General features: G+C 43.8%; 3 protein-coding genes across 4 annotated transcripts; 2 read left to right on the plus strand and 1 right to left on the minus strand.

The window, feature by feature from the left end:
- The first annotated feature begins 836 nt into the window (after positions 1–836).
- Positions 837–2,938, plus strand: LOC123047102 (reactive oxygen species modulator 1). The gene is made up of 3 exons (XM_044470598.1): positions 837–1,069; positions 1,990–2,027; positions 2,547–2,938. The coding sequence occupies exons 1-3, from the start codon at positions 994–996 to the stop codon at positions 2,658–2,660; spliced, it is 228 nt and encodes a 75-aa protein (XP_044326533.1). The 5' UTR covers positions 837–993; the 3' UTR covers positions 2,661–2,938.
- A 1,062-nt stretch (positions 2,939–4,000) lies between these two features.
- LOC123047092 (UPF0415 protein C7orf25 homolog) lies at positions 4,001–7,196 on the minus strand. The gene is made up of 3 exons (XM_044470587.1): positions 6,171–7,196; positions 5,683–5,849; positions 4,001–4,559 (listed from the first exon to the last, which is right to left on the minus strand). Exons 1-3 carry the CDS (start codon positions 7,077–7,079, stop codon positions 4,352–4,354), a joined length of 1,284 nt encoding a protein of 427 aa, XP_044326522.1. The 5' UTR covers positions 7,080–7,196; the 3' UTR covers positions 4,001–4,351.
- Positions 7,197–7,230: 34 nt separating this feature from the next.
- On the plus strand, positions 7,231–11,843 carry LOC123047077 (CDT1-like protein a, chloroplastic). Of its 2 annotated transcripts, none has more exons than XM_044470575.1 (8): positions 7,231–7,454; positions 8,537–8,889; positions 8,981–9,100; positions 9,182–9,410; positions 9,800–10,492; positions 11,014–11,191; positions 11,295–11,382; positions 11,491–11,843. In XM_044470575.1, the coding sequence occupies exons 2-8, from the start codon at positions 8,552–8,554 to the stop codon at positions 11,546–11,548; spliced, it is 1,704 nt and encodes a 567-aa protein (XP_044326510.1). In that variant the 5' UTR covers positions 7,231–7,454; positions 8,537–8,551; the 3' UTR covers positions 11,549–11,843. The 2 variants fall into 2 exon arrangements, with proteins under 2 accessions (XP_044326510.1, XP_044326515.1); XM_044470580.1 differs by having other exon boundaries at positions 7,258–7,454; positions 8,524–8,889.
- Positions 11,844–12,886: the final 1,043 nt, after the last annotated feature.

The raw sequence follows: 12,886 nt of genomic DNA on the forward strand, positions 1-12,886 counted from the left end.
AATCTGGCAATCTCAGCGAACACATTTCAGAATGACAATTTCTGTTTTTAGAGCTTGCTAATTTTTCACTTTTTTTCCTGTTGATGTAGCATAACAATTTCCTTCAGCAAGTATGGCATATCCTGATCATGACAATTTTATCATTTTATATTTTTAGGCTGGCAATTCTCCATGTTGTAATTATGACAAATCTCTGAAAATGTATGGCAGTTTTGTGACAAACTTTTTATACATCATGTATTTTTTTATACTTAGAACATGATAAATCCTTATACAACAACACAAAAAATTAGCCTATTTTCGCATGACAATTCTGTAGCATTTCGCAGAGAGTGATTTTTTTAGCAAACTAAAACAATTTGTTCGTTCCTACCTGGCTGGGGGAACAACCGTTCGCTTGGTTTACCCCCAGGAAACGTCATATGTGTATTGACATCCATCATTTTCTTAATGATAGAAATGATACTAAAATGTCGTCTGTCATATGAAATCCTATAAGTAGTTGCAGGACTTTCTTTCGTTTCTAATAAGAAAAATACTTTTTCCTTGATATCTCAAAAAACATAAATCCAAACCCATAATGATTGGGATTTTTTTTAGAAAAGTTTCAATTCATTGTGCTACACATTACTATTTTTTTTTGCGTAAAGTGCTACACATTACTAGTGAATACTTCGATTCCAAGAAAACTTATACTCCAAGAAAAAATATATTTTATCTCCTCCAAGAAAACATTTTGGTTTAGTTTCGCTCCAAGAAAACTTCATACCGCCCGTACGTTACACAAAAAATCGGACGGTCCGTATCTAAACACGGGCCCAATCCTACAGAAATAAAACCAAGGCCAGATGCAGCCCGAAGCCCCGAACAGACGCGCAAGGCAAGCAGCCCATAAGCAGACGCTGCGTTGAGTCAGATTAATAACCAAGCAAGAAATAGAAGGTGCCGTGGGGAAAGGAGGAGAGCGGCGGCGGCGGCAAGGGAGGAGAAGCGATGGCGAGGAGGGATAGCTGCTTGGCGCGCATCGGCGCCGGAGTCGCCATCGGCGGCGCGGTCGGCGGAGCCGTCGGTAAGCTCCTCCCTCCCTACCTAAAACCCTAAACCCTAGCTGGCCCTGTGCCAATCCGCCCGGCGCTGGTCCGATTTCGCTTCTAGGCTTTGGTCAAAATTCGTTCAGGGCCAGGACTGATTCGTGGGGTTAGTTACTGATCTGCGACATCCGCCTAGTAGGTTCAGGCTGTGATGTGGGCCCATGAGCTGTTGCGTCCGGTAGGAAATCTTGTTGTATCATAAAGTAGGAGATTTCCTCGCGGTGGAAGCAGACGTCTGTGACGACTTGCTGCTGAGCATCTGGAGGCTGCTCGCTCAAGTGTTGGGCTTTTATTGTTGACCCCTGTCGTAGGTGTTCGACTGGTGGTGGTGGTTAGGAATTCGGGCCACTGGTGAGAGAAGATGACTAGATCTTCTTGGTTACTTTTTGACGAGTAATATTATAGGGTCATTGATGCTAATGTGAAATGCGTGACAGATCAGAATATTCAGTTTCTGGCCCTAGTTACACAGTTCTGGGCTTGATAAGTGATAACAACAAGTTAAAGACTTTTTATGTTGTTTGGATGGTGTATCTTGGCAACTGACGTTGACAAGTAGTAATAGCTCCACTCCTTCTGTTTAACAATGCTCGTGGAAACACAAAAGGTTAGATATGCTGCTTAGTCATGTTTTTGGACATTGGAGGCACAACTGGCTGTTCTGCTGAATAATTAGCGCTCTTATGGATGCTCTCAGTATTCTTAGTTTGCTCCTTCAGCTTAACAGTTCTAGAGCTACTCGCCTACTAGCAATCTCTTGATGCAATTATGAGGGAGCTGCTTATTGTTGTTTTTTGGTTTGTGTTTTCTTCTTAGTTTTCAGAACTTCAAGTGCTGGCGTAGGATATGAAATTAATATCATGGAATTAATGGGCATGTTCCCCCCCTTTTTGTGCAGGTGCTGTGTATGGGACTTATGCCGCTATCAGATTGAGGGTAATCTTTTTTTGCTTTTTAATACATGAGCTACTTTGTGGTAGAACACCACCACTTGTTTTTTTGGGTCTGTATTTTCATGCCACACTTGATGTGTTAAAGTTCAGAAATTACTAGTTTATATGGTGCTCAAAATCAGTAAATTAGAAGTTCAGCCACTGTTCTGCTCTTTATCTTTTATAATCATAACTCTCATTTTTCCACCTCAGCCACCTCATATCTTTTTTTAAATGATTAACTAAAAAAAGCCTGCGCTAGTCAACAGTTAGTATTTGAAATTTCAAAGCTTTCTTTAATTAAACATGCTACTATTCAACGCACAACACACTGAAAGCAAAACTTACATCATAATCCTGAAAAAAAGGCAAAGTAAGCATTAAATCTACCAGTTTATAATTTGCTGTATGAAACACATCACATCACTTCACCTGCATTGTTTTAGCTGATTTAATTTAATCTACAAGCAAACGCGTCATTGAATTTGCGAGTGCTCACCGGTGTGATCTGATTTTGTTTCAGGTCCCTGGGCTGCTGAAGATCAGACACATCGGACAGGCCACTGTTGGCAGCGCTGCGGTATTCGGGCTTTTCCTGGGAGCTGGGAGCTTGATACACTGTGGGAAAAATTACTAGATCACGTCAAGTTACCTCTGGTTTTACTAGGTTTTAAAGGATTGTCTTGTCTTAGGTAAAACATTTGTTTGATCTTGAAGGAACAGTGGAGTTCTGCTACTATTTACTCGGTCCTGGTTTTTGATATGTTTGCGCTACTGTTGATGTGAAAATAAAATCTTTCATCATCTGTATGAGAATTAAGTGGTGAAAGCAGGATTCATGAGAAAAAGACTTATTGTTGTATTAAAGTCACTTTGTCGTTCTTAGTAAAAGAAATAAACCATTTTCTGCTGACATTGAACGGGGTGAGGGGAAGGTGATGTTTTGTTGATGTTGTGTATGCTCCCTCTGTTTACAAATACTCCTAAGATGGTCTGGATATTTCAATGTGGAGTACATACCAAAAAACACTAAAACATGTCTATAAATCCAGACAACAGTTTTTGAAAGAGACCAGTTGAACGTGCAAGTTCTTGCCTGACTCTAGGTAGCGTTTTTACAGAACGTAAAATTTCACTCATCCTTAGCCGCGCGCCTTGTTCTTCTTTTCAACTTTGGCGTTTACTTATAATTAAACAAATTGTTTGTTACCTACTCCCTCCGTTCCTAAATATTTGTCTTTCTAGCATTTCAAATAGACTACAACATACGGATGTATGTAGACATATTTTAGAGCGTAGTCATTTGTTGAAATACAAATATTTGGGAAGAGAGACAAATATTTGGGAACGGAGGGAGTACAATACAGGGGAAAAGGAAATCAGGATGGGATCAGGCTCATGTGTGACTCCATTTACTTCCGGGACACAATGCTTGATTGTCGGTAACCACAGCTCCTCCTGTCTCACAGTAATCTGAGGGGTTCAAGATTGTTTGCACGATTCACATTCGATCACAAGGAGAAAATTTTCAGATCATTCGCAAGCTGAGCCCCCCTTCAATAGGCAAATGCCGCCATGGCCGGGGCATCCATAGCATGTTCCATATAGAAGCAAGAGTATCGTGGATCCAGGATCCACGTGGAAGCTAGCGTTAAGATTGTTTAAGCCTTGTTTGGTTTAATGCACGTAGGACTGAGGGGGATTTTGAATTGCAAGGAATTTAATCCCCTTTGACCCCTCCAAACCTCTCCAAACCGTACCAGGCCTTACAAGAGTTATGTCACAGGACATTTTGACAAACCAACAAACTGAAGTACTTAATATACACACATCACTGTTTCAGCCTATCAATTTTACTAGTACTCCATTCCAAAATAGATGATCCAACTTTGTGCTAAAGATAGTACAAAGTTGAGTCATCTATTTTGGAACGGAGGGAGTAGCTAGTAGTACAATCTTATGTACAGAGACATGAGATACACGTAGGACTGAGGGGGATTTCGAATTGCAAGGAATTTAATCCCCTTTGACCCCTTCAAACCTCTCCAAACCGAACCAGGCCTTACAAGAGTTATGTCACAGGACATTTTGACAAACCAACAAACTGAAGTACTTAATATACACACATCACTGTTTCAGCCTATCAATTTTACTAGTAGCTAGTAGTACAATCTTATGTACAGAGACATGAGATATCCATTATGCCTTATTATCTGCCATTTCAAAAATATGGGATCGACTGAACTAAGACTACAGCACACTTGCTGGTTACAACTTCAGGACTCTTACATTCGGTTTGGAATACTTAAACTATGGGGTTATCTGCCTTCACAAGCCGATCAGGGCACGAGGTCTGTGCTCAATGGTCAACAAAGGCATACCAGACTGTGAAACAGCTCGTACGAACCCCATGTTAGCAGTCAAAGTGGGAGCACGCCAGCGGTCACCTGTACCAAAAACAACCTTGTTCTTCATGGCAAGCTTCCTTGTTGTTGGAAGATCCATCATACGTGCTGAAGGACTGTCTGGCACAATTCTGCAGGTCCAAAAGCACTTGCTAAGTATGCGGTAGATGACTGACCGGGGCAAACAGAATTGAAGACCATTCACATGCATAAAATCACGGTACATGACAATATACGGTAAACAGAGAGAACGGACAACTATAGTTTCCTAGTTTAGCAATATTATATGGATGGCTGCATATTTGTGTGATCAAGAGAAAGCTTAGCTAATTAACAAGCCAACAAAGAGACAAGAATACCAACCAAGGCTACATGAATACTGAATGGTAAACAGAGTGAAATGACCATCAGTGTGATAAAAGGACGAACACACTGAACATATCCTTCTTCGAGTATGAGAGTACAATGACGGGATTGAAATGGAGAATGGAACGTATACCGTGCTGACAACGTAGGGTCTCACAATGCTATTTATCTCCCAATATATTCCTCTCTAGCTTACATATAGTGACACAGAAATACAAAAAGGTAGGACAAAAAAGGGCATCGTCATCAACCAAGAAAACTGTGTAAGAAGCTAGCTTGTTGACACCAAAATAGATCCCCTTTACGTGAAGTGAAGTAATGAAGTTAACACTTTTTCCAGCATCACTAAGCAAATGTAACAGACCGAAGGCTAAAAATGAATTGGTCATGAAACTGGAAGCTGATAATGAATTAGTGAATTAGAGTTCAGATCAAACTTTCTGTATACATGGAAACACCCTTTATTTTCTGATGGCAAATATCTCTCTCTCACTTTTTTCTTCTAGTTCTGTCAAACTTGCAAAGTGTCTAGATCAAGTCTGCACTACAAGTTTTCCCTTCAAAAATAAGAAGGAAAAATGACTGCAAAATCAGAAGCAGAAAGAAACTACCGAGTAAATCTGCTGCGAAATCAAAGGTAGGCTATGGAATCACAACTGAAAACTAGACTTTATACTAGACAGATAAAGGGGCATCAGTGTTATCTAATATTCCCTCTGATCGCAAATGTAGGTGGTTAAATGAACTTGACCAGATAAAGGCAGGTCATGTAATAAACATTGAAAACTAGAGTTGATACTGGAGAATTAAAGGCCCATTAGAATTACGAAATATAAAGAATTTATGCTTGCGTAACTCATAGAAACAAAGTTGTATAAGAAGGCTCACATAAGTTGTTTCAGTAATTGACTTGCTCTGGTTTTCTCCTCTGGCCCACCACACATTGAAACAATTTCGTTGAACTCTGAGTTAACCGCTTCACATATGATACACTTCTTTCCGTCCACTGCTTTCCCCAGCTCAACAAATATTGGAGACTGGAGCTCGGATTGCGCCTGCGAGAAAGTATGAATACATCCTATTAAGTTCAACACAAGATTTACAGCTCTTATTGGCAAATATTCCTCTACTTGTGTTTTTGAATAAACAGGTTTCGCTCATAGCAATATGAATACATCCTATGTACTTTTGAATTCTGCTTATCATCTTCAGTGGACTATAGAAACATATGATGTATAGTATGCACTTTAATTTTGTCGATATTTACAGTCAGGATTTATCAAACAGCATTAGAAACTCGAAGTCAATTAACTAGATGAACTAGATTATTTATGAACACACTCTTCTAGGTTGAAAATCAAATGTTTCCAAAGCACCTGATCCATGACGAACTTGTAGTTGCACTTGAACCTGGCCCTGGTCTCCGCCTCCGGTGCACCCATCAGCTTCCCCACCCCGCCATTGCTGATACCTGATACTATCGCAATAAGAGCCGTTGTGTCTAGATTCACCATCTCCATGGAGTTCATCCTCATCTTCCCCAAGAAGTCAGCAAACAAACAACCCTCCAATTGGTCACCGCTCCCCTCCTCCACCTCCCGGAGCGGTGGCGGTAACAATACTTCACCACCACCATCCACCACTTCAATCTCGAACGCCCTAAAGCGCCTTATCTCCTCATTGGGGTGGAAGCTGACGCTAACCCAGCCGTCTTCCTCCTTGTCGTCCTCGGCCTCGCCAACGAATTCCGCTAGCAAGTCGACCTCCACGGCCCTGAACTCATCGGCGAGCCCGAACACGATGTCCGCGCCGACGCCACGGGCGAAGGCGAGTAGCAGCTTCTCGGGGCGGGTTGCCGGCGGAGCGGAGCGCGCGGCATCCAGCACGGCCGCGACGCGGGAGCTGAGGCCCTTGCGCGGGACCCACTGGAAACCCGAAGGGTTGCGCGCGGAGAGGAGCACCCACGCGGGTCGGGAGCGGAAGGCGCAGGCGAAGTCCACGCCCGGGAGGGGCGAGAGGCGGGACGGCGAGCGCACGGCGGGGTGGGTGAGGAGGAGGTGGAGCGCCGCGAGGTGGGGCAGGTTGGAGGAGAGCGGCCTGGCGGGGTCGGGGTGGCTACTCGAGGCAAGGAACCGCAGCTCGGCCGCGACGAGGCGGAGGAGGGAGCGCAGAGCGGGGTGGCGCGGCAGGGAGGGCGACGCGGCGAGGCGATCGTGCAGCGCGCGGCACCGCGCCCGCGCGAGCTCCAGCTCGGTGGGGCAGGCGGCGGCGGGAGGCTCGGCCATTTTCGCTGCGGCGCTCCTCTGCTCCAGGAACCAGGAGGCGGCCGGATTCGCGTCGAGTTGGGGAAGAACCAGGCGTGGGTCGAGGCGGGCCGGCCCAGTTGCGGCGGAGGCCTTGGACCTAGTTGCCGACTGGCCCAAACGAGTCGTCCGTTCTGGCGTATAAGAAGGCCAGAAATGTAACCGTTGGGCTGGGGTCATTTTGAAACCGCACCGTGGCATTTGGTCTCTTTCGGCCGCCTCCCCCTTCTCCAATTCCCACCCCCCAAGCGACGAACTCCCGCCGCCGCCGGCCGCTCCCACGGCGAGCTAGCTCGCCCGAAGCGCCGTGCCTCGCTGGATCCGAGACCGCACGGGCTTCCGGATCTCGGTTCGCCGGTACGTTTCTCTAGATCTACACCCTCTCCTTGGTTTCGCACATCCCGATTTGGTGCCGCCACCATCGATGTGTGCTTCGTCTCGTCGATTCGGCGTGTCCCGTCGTTTCTGTTTCGTGCGTTCTGTGGCGTGCTATGTTTTGCATCCGGGCGCCATGCCTTGTGGTGGCCGGAGTCGCGCGGTGATTCGTCCGGCCACTGCTCAGGCTATGCTGTCACGAGCCGTGGAGAAACGCCTAGGGTTTGTGGTATTTGTCAGATTCCGTTTAAAATTGGAATGCTACGCTGAATTTCCCTGTCTAACTTTTGAATCTTACTCTGGGGGAGCAACAGGTAGTTGTTGATATTTTCCCTCTCTCTTGGTTCAGTTCTGGTTGTTCGTCTAGTGGATATATTCTATCCCGTGGTTAGCCTCGCAAGCCATCGCAAAATTTGGTACCAATATTGGGCACTACTTGCAATTATCATATTTGGTGGGTGTTAACCAGGAGTTTGGAACCTCCTAGGCTAGAACTACTTGCCACAGACCACAGAAGGGGAAGTTTAGGGTTCCCCTCCTTTTATTTCTTTGCACAGCCGCTACCTGTGTTCTCTGTCACTCCATAGTCACATCTCTCTTCTATCCTCTCCTCTCTGCTTCAGAGTTCCCTGTTAAGCTCACAGCAAAACCAAACCCCTAGTTTTTTTGGAACTTATATACCAAACCCCATGTTCCTCTCTCCCATCCTTGCTGCAGTTGGGCTAGCACAATTTGGTGCTAGTTTACATTTTAGATATATTTACACAAGTAGAGACTTTGCATCAGAAATTCGGCACTTTTGTTTGTAAAGATGGTTTGTGTTGGAACCATGAGGACTAGATTTTATTGGTGTGTGTGTGTCATCAGTAATTTAGTAAACCTAGGAGATACTATGACTAAAGAGGTTGATATAGCTATTTCTCTACGTTTTCTTAGTGCTATACTGTACTTTTTATTGCAACTTACCAATGTACTTGTATGCAAGCCCCATTTGTGCTCTGTTTGATTTTAGAACACATTACTGTAAGAAAGATGTCTAATACATCATTAGTCCATTATTGTAGCGCTTGGAGCTGAGAATGGTCGAGGGGAAAAGTGTTCAAGTTGACGTCGAGAAAGGACTTAATCAAATGCCTAATGATAGCAATTCAACTAGCCCTGCAACTATGCAGAAGATGAAACCTGATATGGATGATTCTGGGAGAAGAACTGAATCACCAACTCCAGAGAAGCCTGAGTCTGGAAGGGAGGAGATTGTTGTCAGCTCATTGGCAACTAATTTACTTTCAGAGAGGTACAAGGACAGATTAGCTGAGAAGCTGTTGGGAAATGAGGATGAAACAGACGATGAAGATGATAATGAATTTGCTTTGCCTGATGGCAGCCAATCTCCAGTTTCAAATGAACTTCTTGAGAAGTGAGACATTTTTCTATTTTCATCTCATATATGATGCATCCTTTTGCTGCCTAGCCTTGATTGCCCATCGTTCTTTTTCTAACAATGTCAGACACAAGAATTTGCTTACTCTTTTCAACCGGATGGAGAGTTCTATAAGGTTGCTGCGCCTGAGGAAGAAGATGACTACATTTACCAACATTGCAACCCAGGTGGAAGTACTCACTAAGAGGTATTAATGACAACGAGGAATGTCTGTCTGTAAAATCATTATCCATATATTGGAGTCTGATACGTTTGTTCTTCATTGCAGAAAGTTCTTGTACTCTCATTTGGCCCAGATGAAGCATTTATTCCCAGAAGCAATCCAGATAAATAGGATACTCTTGCATGATCAGAAAAGCCTATGCATGTATGCTGACATGGAAATTACACTTCTGAAGGACGCTGTGGAATGTAGTAATCCTCAAGAGTCTCCAGCCATTGCAATTTGTGAGGCTTTTCGCTCAAAGCTTTTATGCTTCTTGGGATCTCATCATAAGGTACTAAACTTAGTTCAACTGCTAGTTTTCCTTTGTTTTTGTATGACACACTCTGTAACTTGCTTGGAGCACCTCAAGACCTCTCAATCGCAGTTCCCAACAGCTTCATCGTCTGTTTCATCCTCAAACTTACTTGGTTCCTTATTCTTATCTCTAATAGTTTTCGCTGTATGACATGTCCTGTAACTTGCTTGGAGCACCTTAAGACCTCTGAACCGCAGTTCCTTATTTTTCATCTTTAATAGTTTTCGCTGTATGACATGTCCTGTAACATGCTTGGAGCACCCCCAAGCCTCTCAACTCTAGTTCCTTATTTTTCTTCTCTAATAACCCTTTTTATGGTCATGATCATTTTCTTAGCATTCTTGTTGGAATTTTTATGTATGCAGGATATCGATGTTCCTGAGGCCACACTACCAGAACCCTTTAATTTAAGGGAGGGGCTATATCTTGATGCACTGCATAATGGCCATTCTGCTGAAGGAGTTCTTGAATTTTCCTTGGAAAATGGATTTTCAAATGCTTCTCACTTCCCACAATCTTTTCAAAAACTTATGTCCCAGAAGAGTATTACTAAAGTTACTGAAAAGACTCGACTACTTTCTGATCCAGTAGAAGTGACCTCCCTGGGTGCTGATGATACCGGAGGTCCAGATAGAAGCTCTAACAAGCATGTCTCGGTTCCAGTCAGTACCAATATTTCTGATACTCCAAGCCGCCGTTTGATCTCTTTCTGTGAAAACAGTACACCAAAGCAAGGCATCTCAAATTCACCATCGATGGCTGAAACACCGGCAATGCAGACACCAAAAAGGCCATTGCCCACTCTAGTTGCGAAACATGAAACCTCAAGTAGACCTGGCTCTGAACCACGATCTACCAATTCAGCCCGCAGATCACTAATAATGTTCTCACCATCAAAGTTTGATGAAAGCCCTTCTGATCATGGTCCTGACACTTCAAAACTTGACAAGGATGGGGTGACTTCAAAACTTGACAAGGATGGGGTGACTTCTATCACAGAACCTGAGGTTACAACTGGAAAATGCCTTTTCCCAGAAGAAGCATTTACTTTTACCGTGGTATGTGACTTTATTCTTATGCCTGGATATATGTGTTTTCGCATATGGGTTAATGCATACTGGAAGATGATTTTCTTAAATGCCATCAGGAATTGCATACCTACATAACAGATATGTTTGCTGCATTCTCATTGATTTAAATTTTTGACTGTGCAATGCATCATATATGCCATTTTATTCTCATAAACATGATTATAGTATAAATTGTATTGAATAAACCTCTTAGCGAGTAAGAAGGTTGGCAGTGTACTAAACAATTCTGCAGTAATTTTGTTGTTGTTGAAGTAATGCCAAAAGGTATATTCAATTGCTTCAAAAATTTATGCTTCGAAATTAGTCAGCATTAGAGTACTGGTAACTAGCAGTAAAATGCCAATTATCTTGTGGATATCATAACCTGAGCTGAGGCACACTGCAGGGTGAAAATGCACTGTATAAGAAAGAATGTACTTACGTAGTCATCGTTGGTTATTGTCTTCATTTTCCATATTTCATGTACTTACCTAGCACCTTACTTGCAGGAAAATGATAACAAAACCAATCAAGTATCCTCAATGAATTCCCAGGAAAAGCTAGATTCTTTACGTGTCACATTCGACATAGTCTGTGGTATCTCTGGATCAACCAAGAATTCACTAATCACTAAACAGGAACTCTTTCACAATATTCTTGCTAATAACTTGGAGATAGAAGAGACAGGTACATAGTTGATCTAGCTGCTCCAACCTTTCTGTACTCAATCTTTCTCAAAGCTGTACTTATTGTCCTTTCTCTTTCCCATGTCTGGCCTGTCACTTAACAGGAGAGATAGAAGAACAGTTGCATATCTTAGAAGATCTCTCTCCTGATTGGATATCAAAGGAGCTACGTGGTGGAGAAATTCTTTACAGGCAAGCCCCATGTGATGTTTTGTTTATTAGCACAATTTTATGTGTTCTGTAGTTATAAGTATTTTATTGAAGGCATTAAGTATTGACACCGTTTTTTACCCATGTCAGCATTAAGCAAATACCAGATCAGAAGTCAGTTCGGGAAAGACTCACAGAAGTCATTTGATATGAGACAATCTGTGCAAAGCCGAAGAACCTAAAAAAGCTGTATGTGCTGATTTCTCGGGATTTGACCAGCATATGGAATCATCTGGATTGCACATCGAGTGCTTTACCGAAATACTAGCTTTTGCTGAATGGAGCACTGAACTCTGGTTGCTTACCATTTGCTGAATGCTGTAACCTAGATGCAACCGTGCAAGAGAATCTCTTGCATGCTCTGTAAAATTCGACAAAATGTTTTCTATGGTGTTAACTGTCTTTGGTATCTGCTCTGTGACCACTTAAGTTACTCCTGCAAATGTGAATGATGTGTATGTTTTGTGTCTCCAAATTCTTTATGCACCACACTGCTCACTATTATATGCTTGAAGATCACACACAAGAACTTATAGTCGGTGCTAAACCATAGGCTGCACTGTTTATTTTATAAAATCACGCAATCATATACATAATCTGGCCTCCCTATAGGACATGACAACGAAAATTATATACATGACACTCAACGGACAAAGTGCTACGAGCACAGCCAGCAACCTGCGCCTACTTTTGTTTTGAAAACGAAGGTGCTCACTCGTCAAATGTAACACCCCGGATATGATTTACCCAATATGTAATCCAACTCTTGCCGTTTTCGGCGTTAAGTTATTTTATTTTCTCGGGTTCGGGTTTTTGTCTCCGTGTGTTGTTGTCGTTGTCATGCATCTCATATCATGTCATCATGTGCATTGCATTTGCATACGTGTTCATTTCATGCATCCGAGCATTTTCCCCGTTGTCCGTTTTGCATTCCGGCACTCCGTTCTCCTCCGATGGTCATTTCTACCTTTATTTCGTGTGTGGGGATTAAACATTTCCGGATTGGACCGAGACTTGCCAAGCGGCCTTGGTTTACTATCGGTAGACCGCCTGTCAAGTTTCGTACCATTTGGACTTCGTTTGATGCTCCAACGGTTAACCGAGGGAACGAAAAGGCCTCGTGTGTGTTGCAGCCCAACACCCCTCCAATTTGGCCCAAAACCCACCAAAACCCTCTCCATCATCTAGAGCGTTCGATCACGATCGCGTGGCCGAAAACCGCACCTCATTTGGACACTCCTAGCTCCCTCTACCTCTATATAAAGACCACCCTCTTGAAATCCCGGATCCCCTCCTTCAAACCCTAAAAATTCGTCTCCGCCGCCACCGGACACGTCCGGACGGCGCCGAACGCGTCCGCCCGCCACCGCCGTCTAACGAGCAGCCGCCACATGGCGCCCCCGTGACCACATCACCGCCCCGCGCCGCCGGCCCGCGAGGCCCGTACGGGGCCCCCGAGGCCCGCACGCCCCGCCGCCTCCCGGCT

Source organism: Triticum aestivum, chromosome 1A, assembly GCF_018294505.1.
Source record: "Triticum aestivum cultivar Chinese Spring chromosome 1A, IWGSC CS RefSeq v2.1, whole genome shotgun sequence".
In the NCBI taxonomy this organism is placed as follows: Eukaryota; Viridiplantae; Streptophyta; class Magnoliopsida; order Poales; family Poaceae; genus Triticum; species Triticum aestivum.

Coding starts and splice junctions, on each gene's coding strand:
- LOC123047102 (XM_044470598.1), top strand. CDS start 994: ATGGCGAGGAGGGATAGCTGCTTGGCGCGCATCGGCGCCGGAGTCGCC. Junction 1,070..1,989: donor CGCGGTCGGCGGAGCCGTCG/GTAAGCTCCTCC, acceptor CTTTTTGTGCAG/GTGCTGTGTATGGGACTTAT. Junction 2,028..2,546: donor ATGCCGCTATCAGATTGAGG/GTAATCTTTTTT, acceptor ATTTTGTTTCAG/GTCCCTGGGCTGCTGAAGAT.
- LOC123047092 (XM_044470587.1), bottom strand. CDS start 7,079: ATGGCCGAGCCTCCCGCCGCCGCCTGCCCCACCGAGCTGGAGCTCGCG. Junction 5,850..6,170: donor ACAAGTTCGTCATGGATCAG/GTGCTTTGGAAA, acceptor ACTTTCTCGCAG/GCGCAATCCGAGCTCCAGTC. Junction 4,560..5,682: donor CAATTACTGAAACAACTTAT/GTGAGCCTTCTT, acceptor TTGGACCTGCAG/AATTGTGCCAGACAGTCCTT.
- LOC123047077 (XM_044470575.1), top strand. CDS start 8,552: ATGGTCGAGGGGAAAAGTGTTCAAGTTGACGTCGAGAAAGGACTTAAT. Junction 8,890..8,980: donor TCAAATGAACTTCTTGAGAA/GTGAGACATTTT, acceptor TAACAATGTCAG/ACACAAGAATTTGCTTACTC. Junction 10,493..11,013: donor AAGCATTTACTTTTACCGTG/GTATGTGACTTT, acceptor CCTTACTTGCAG/GAAAATGATAACAAAACCAA.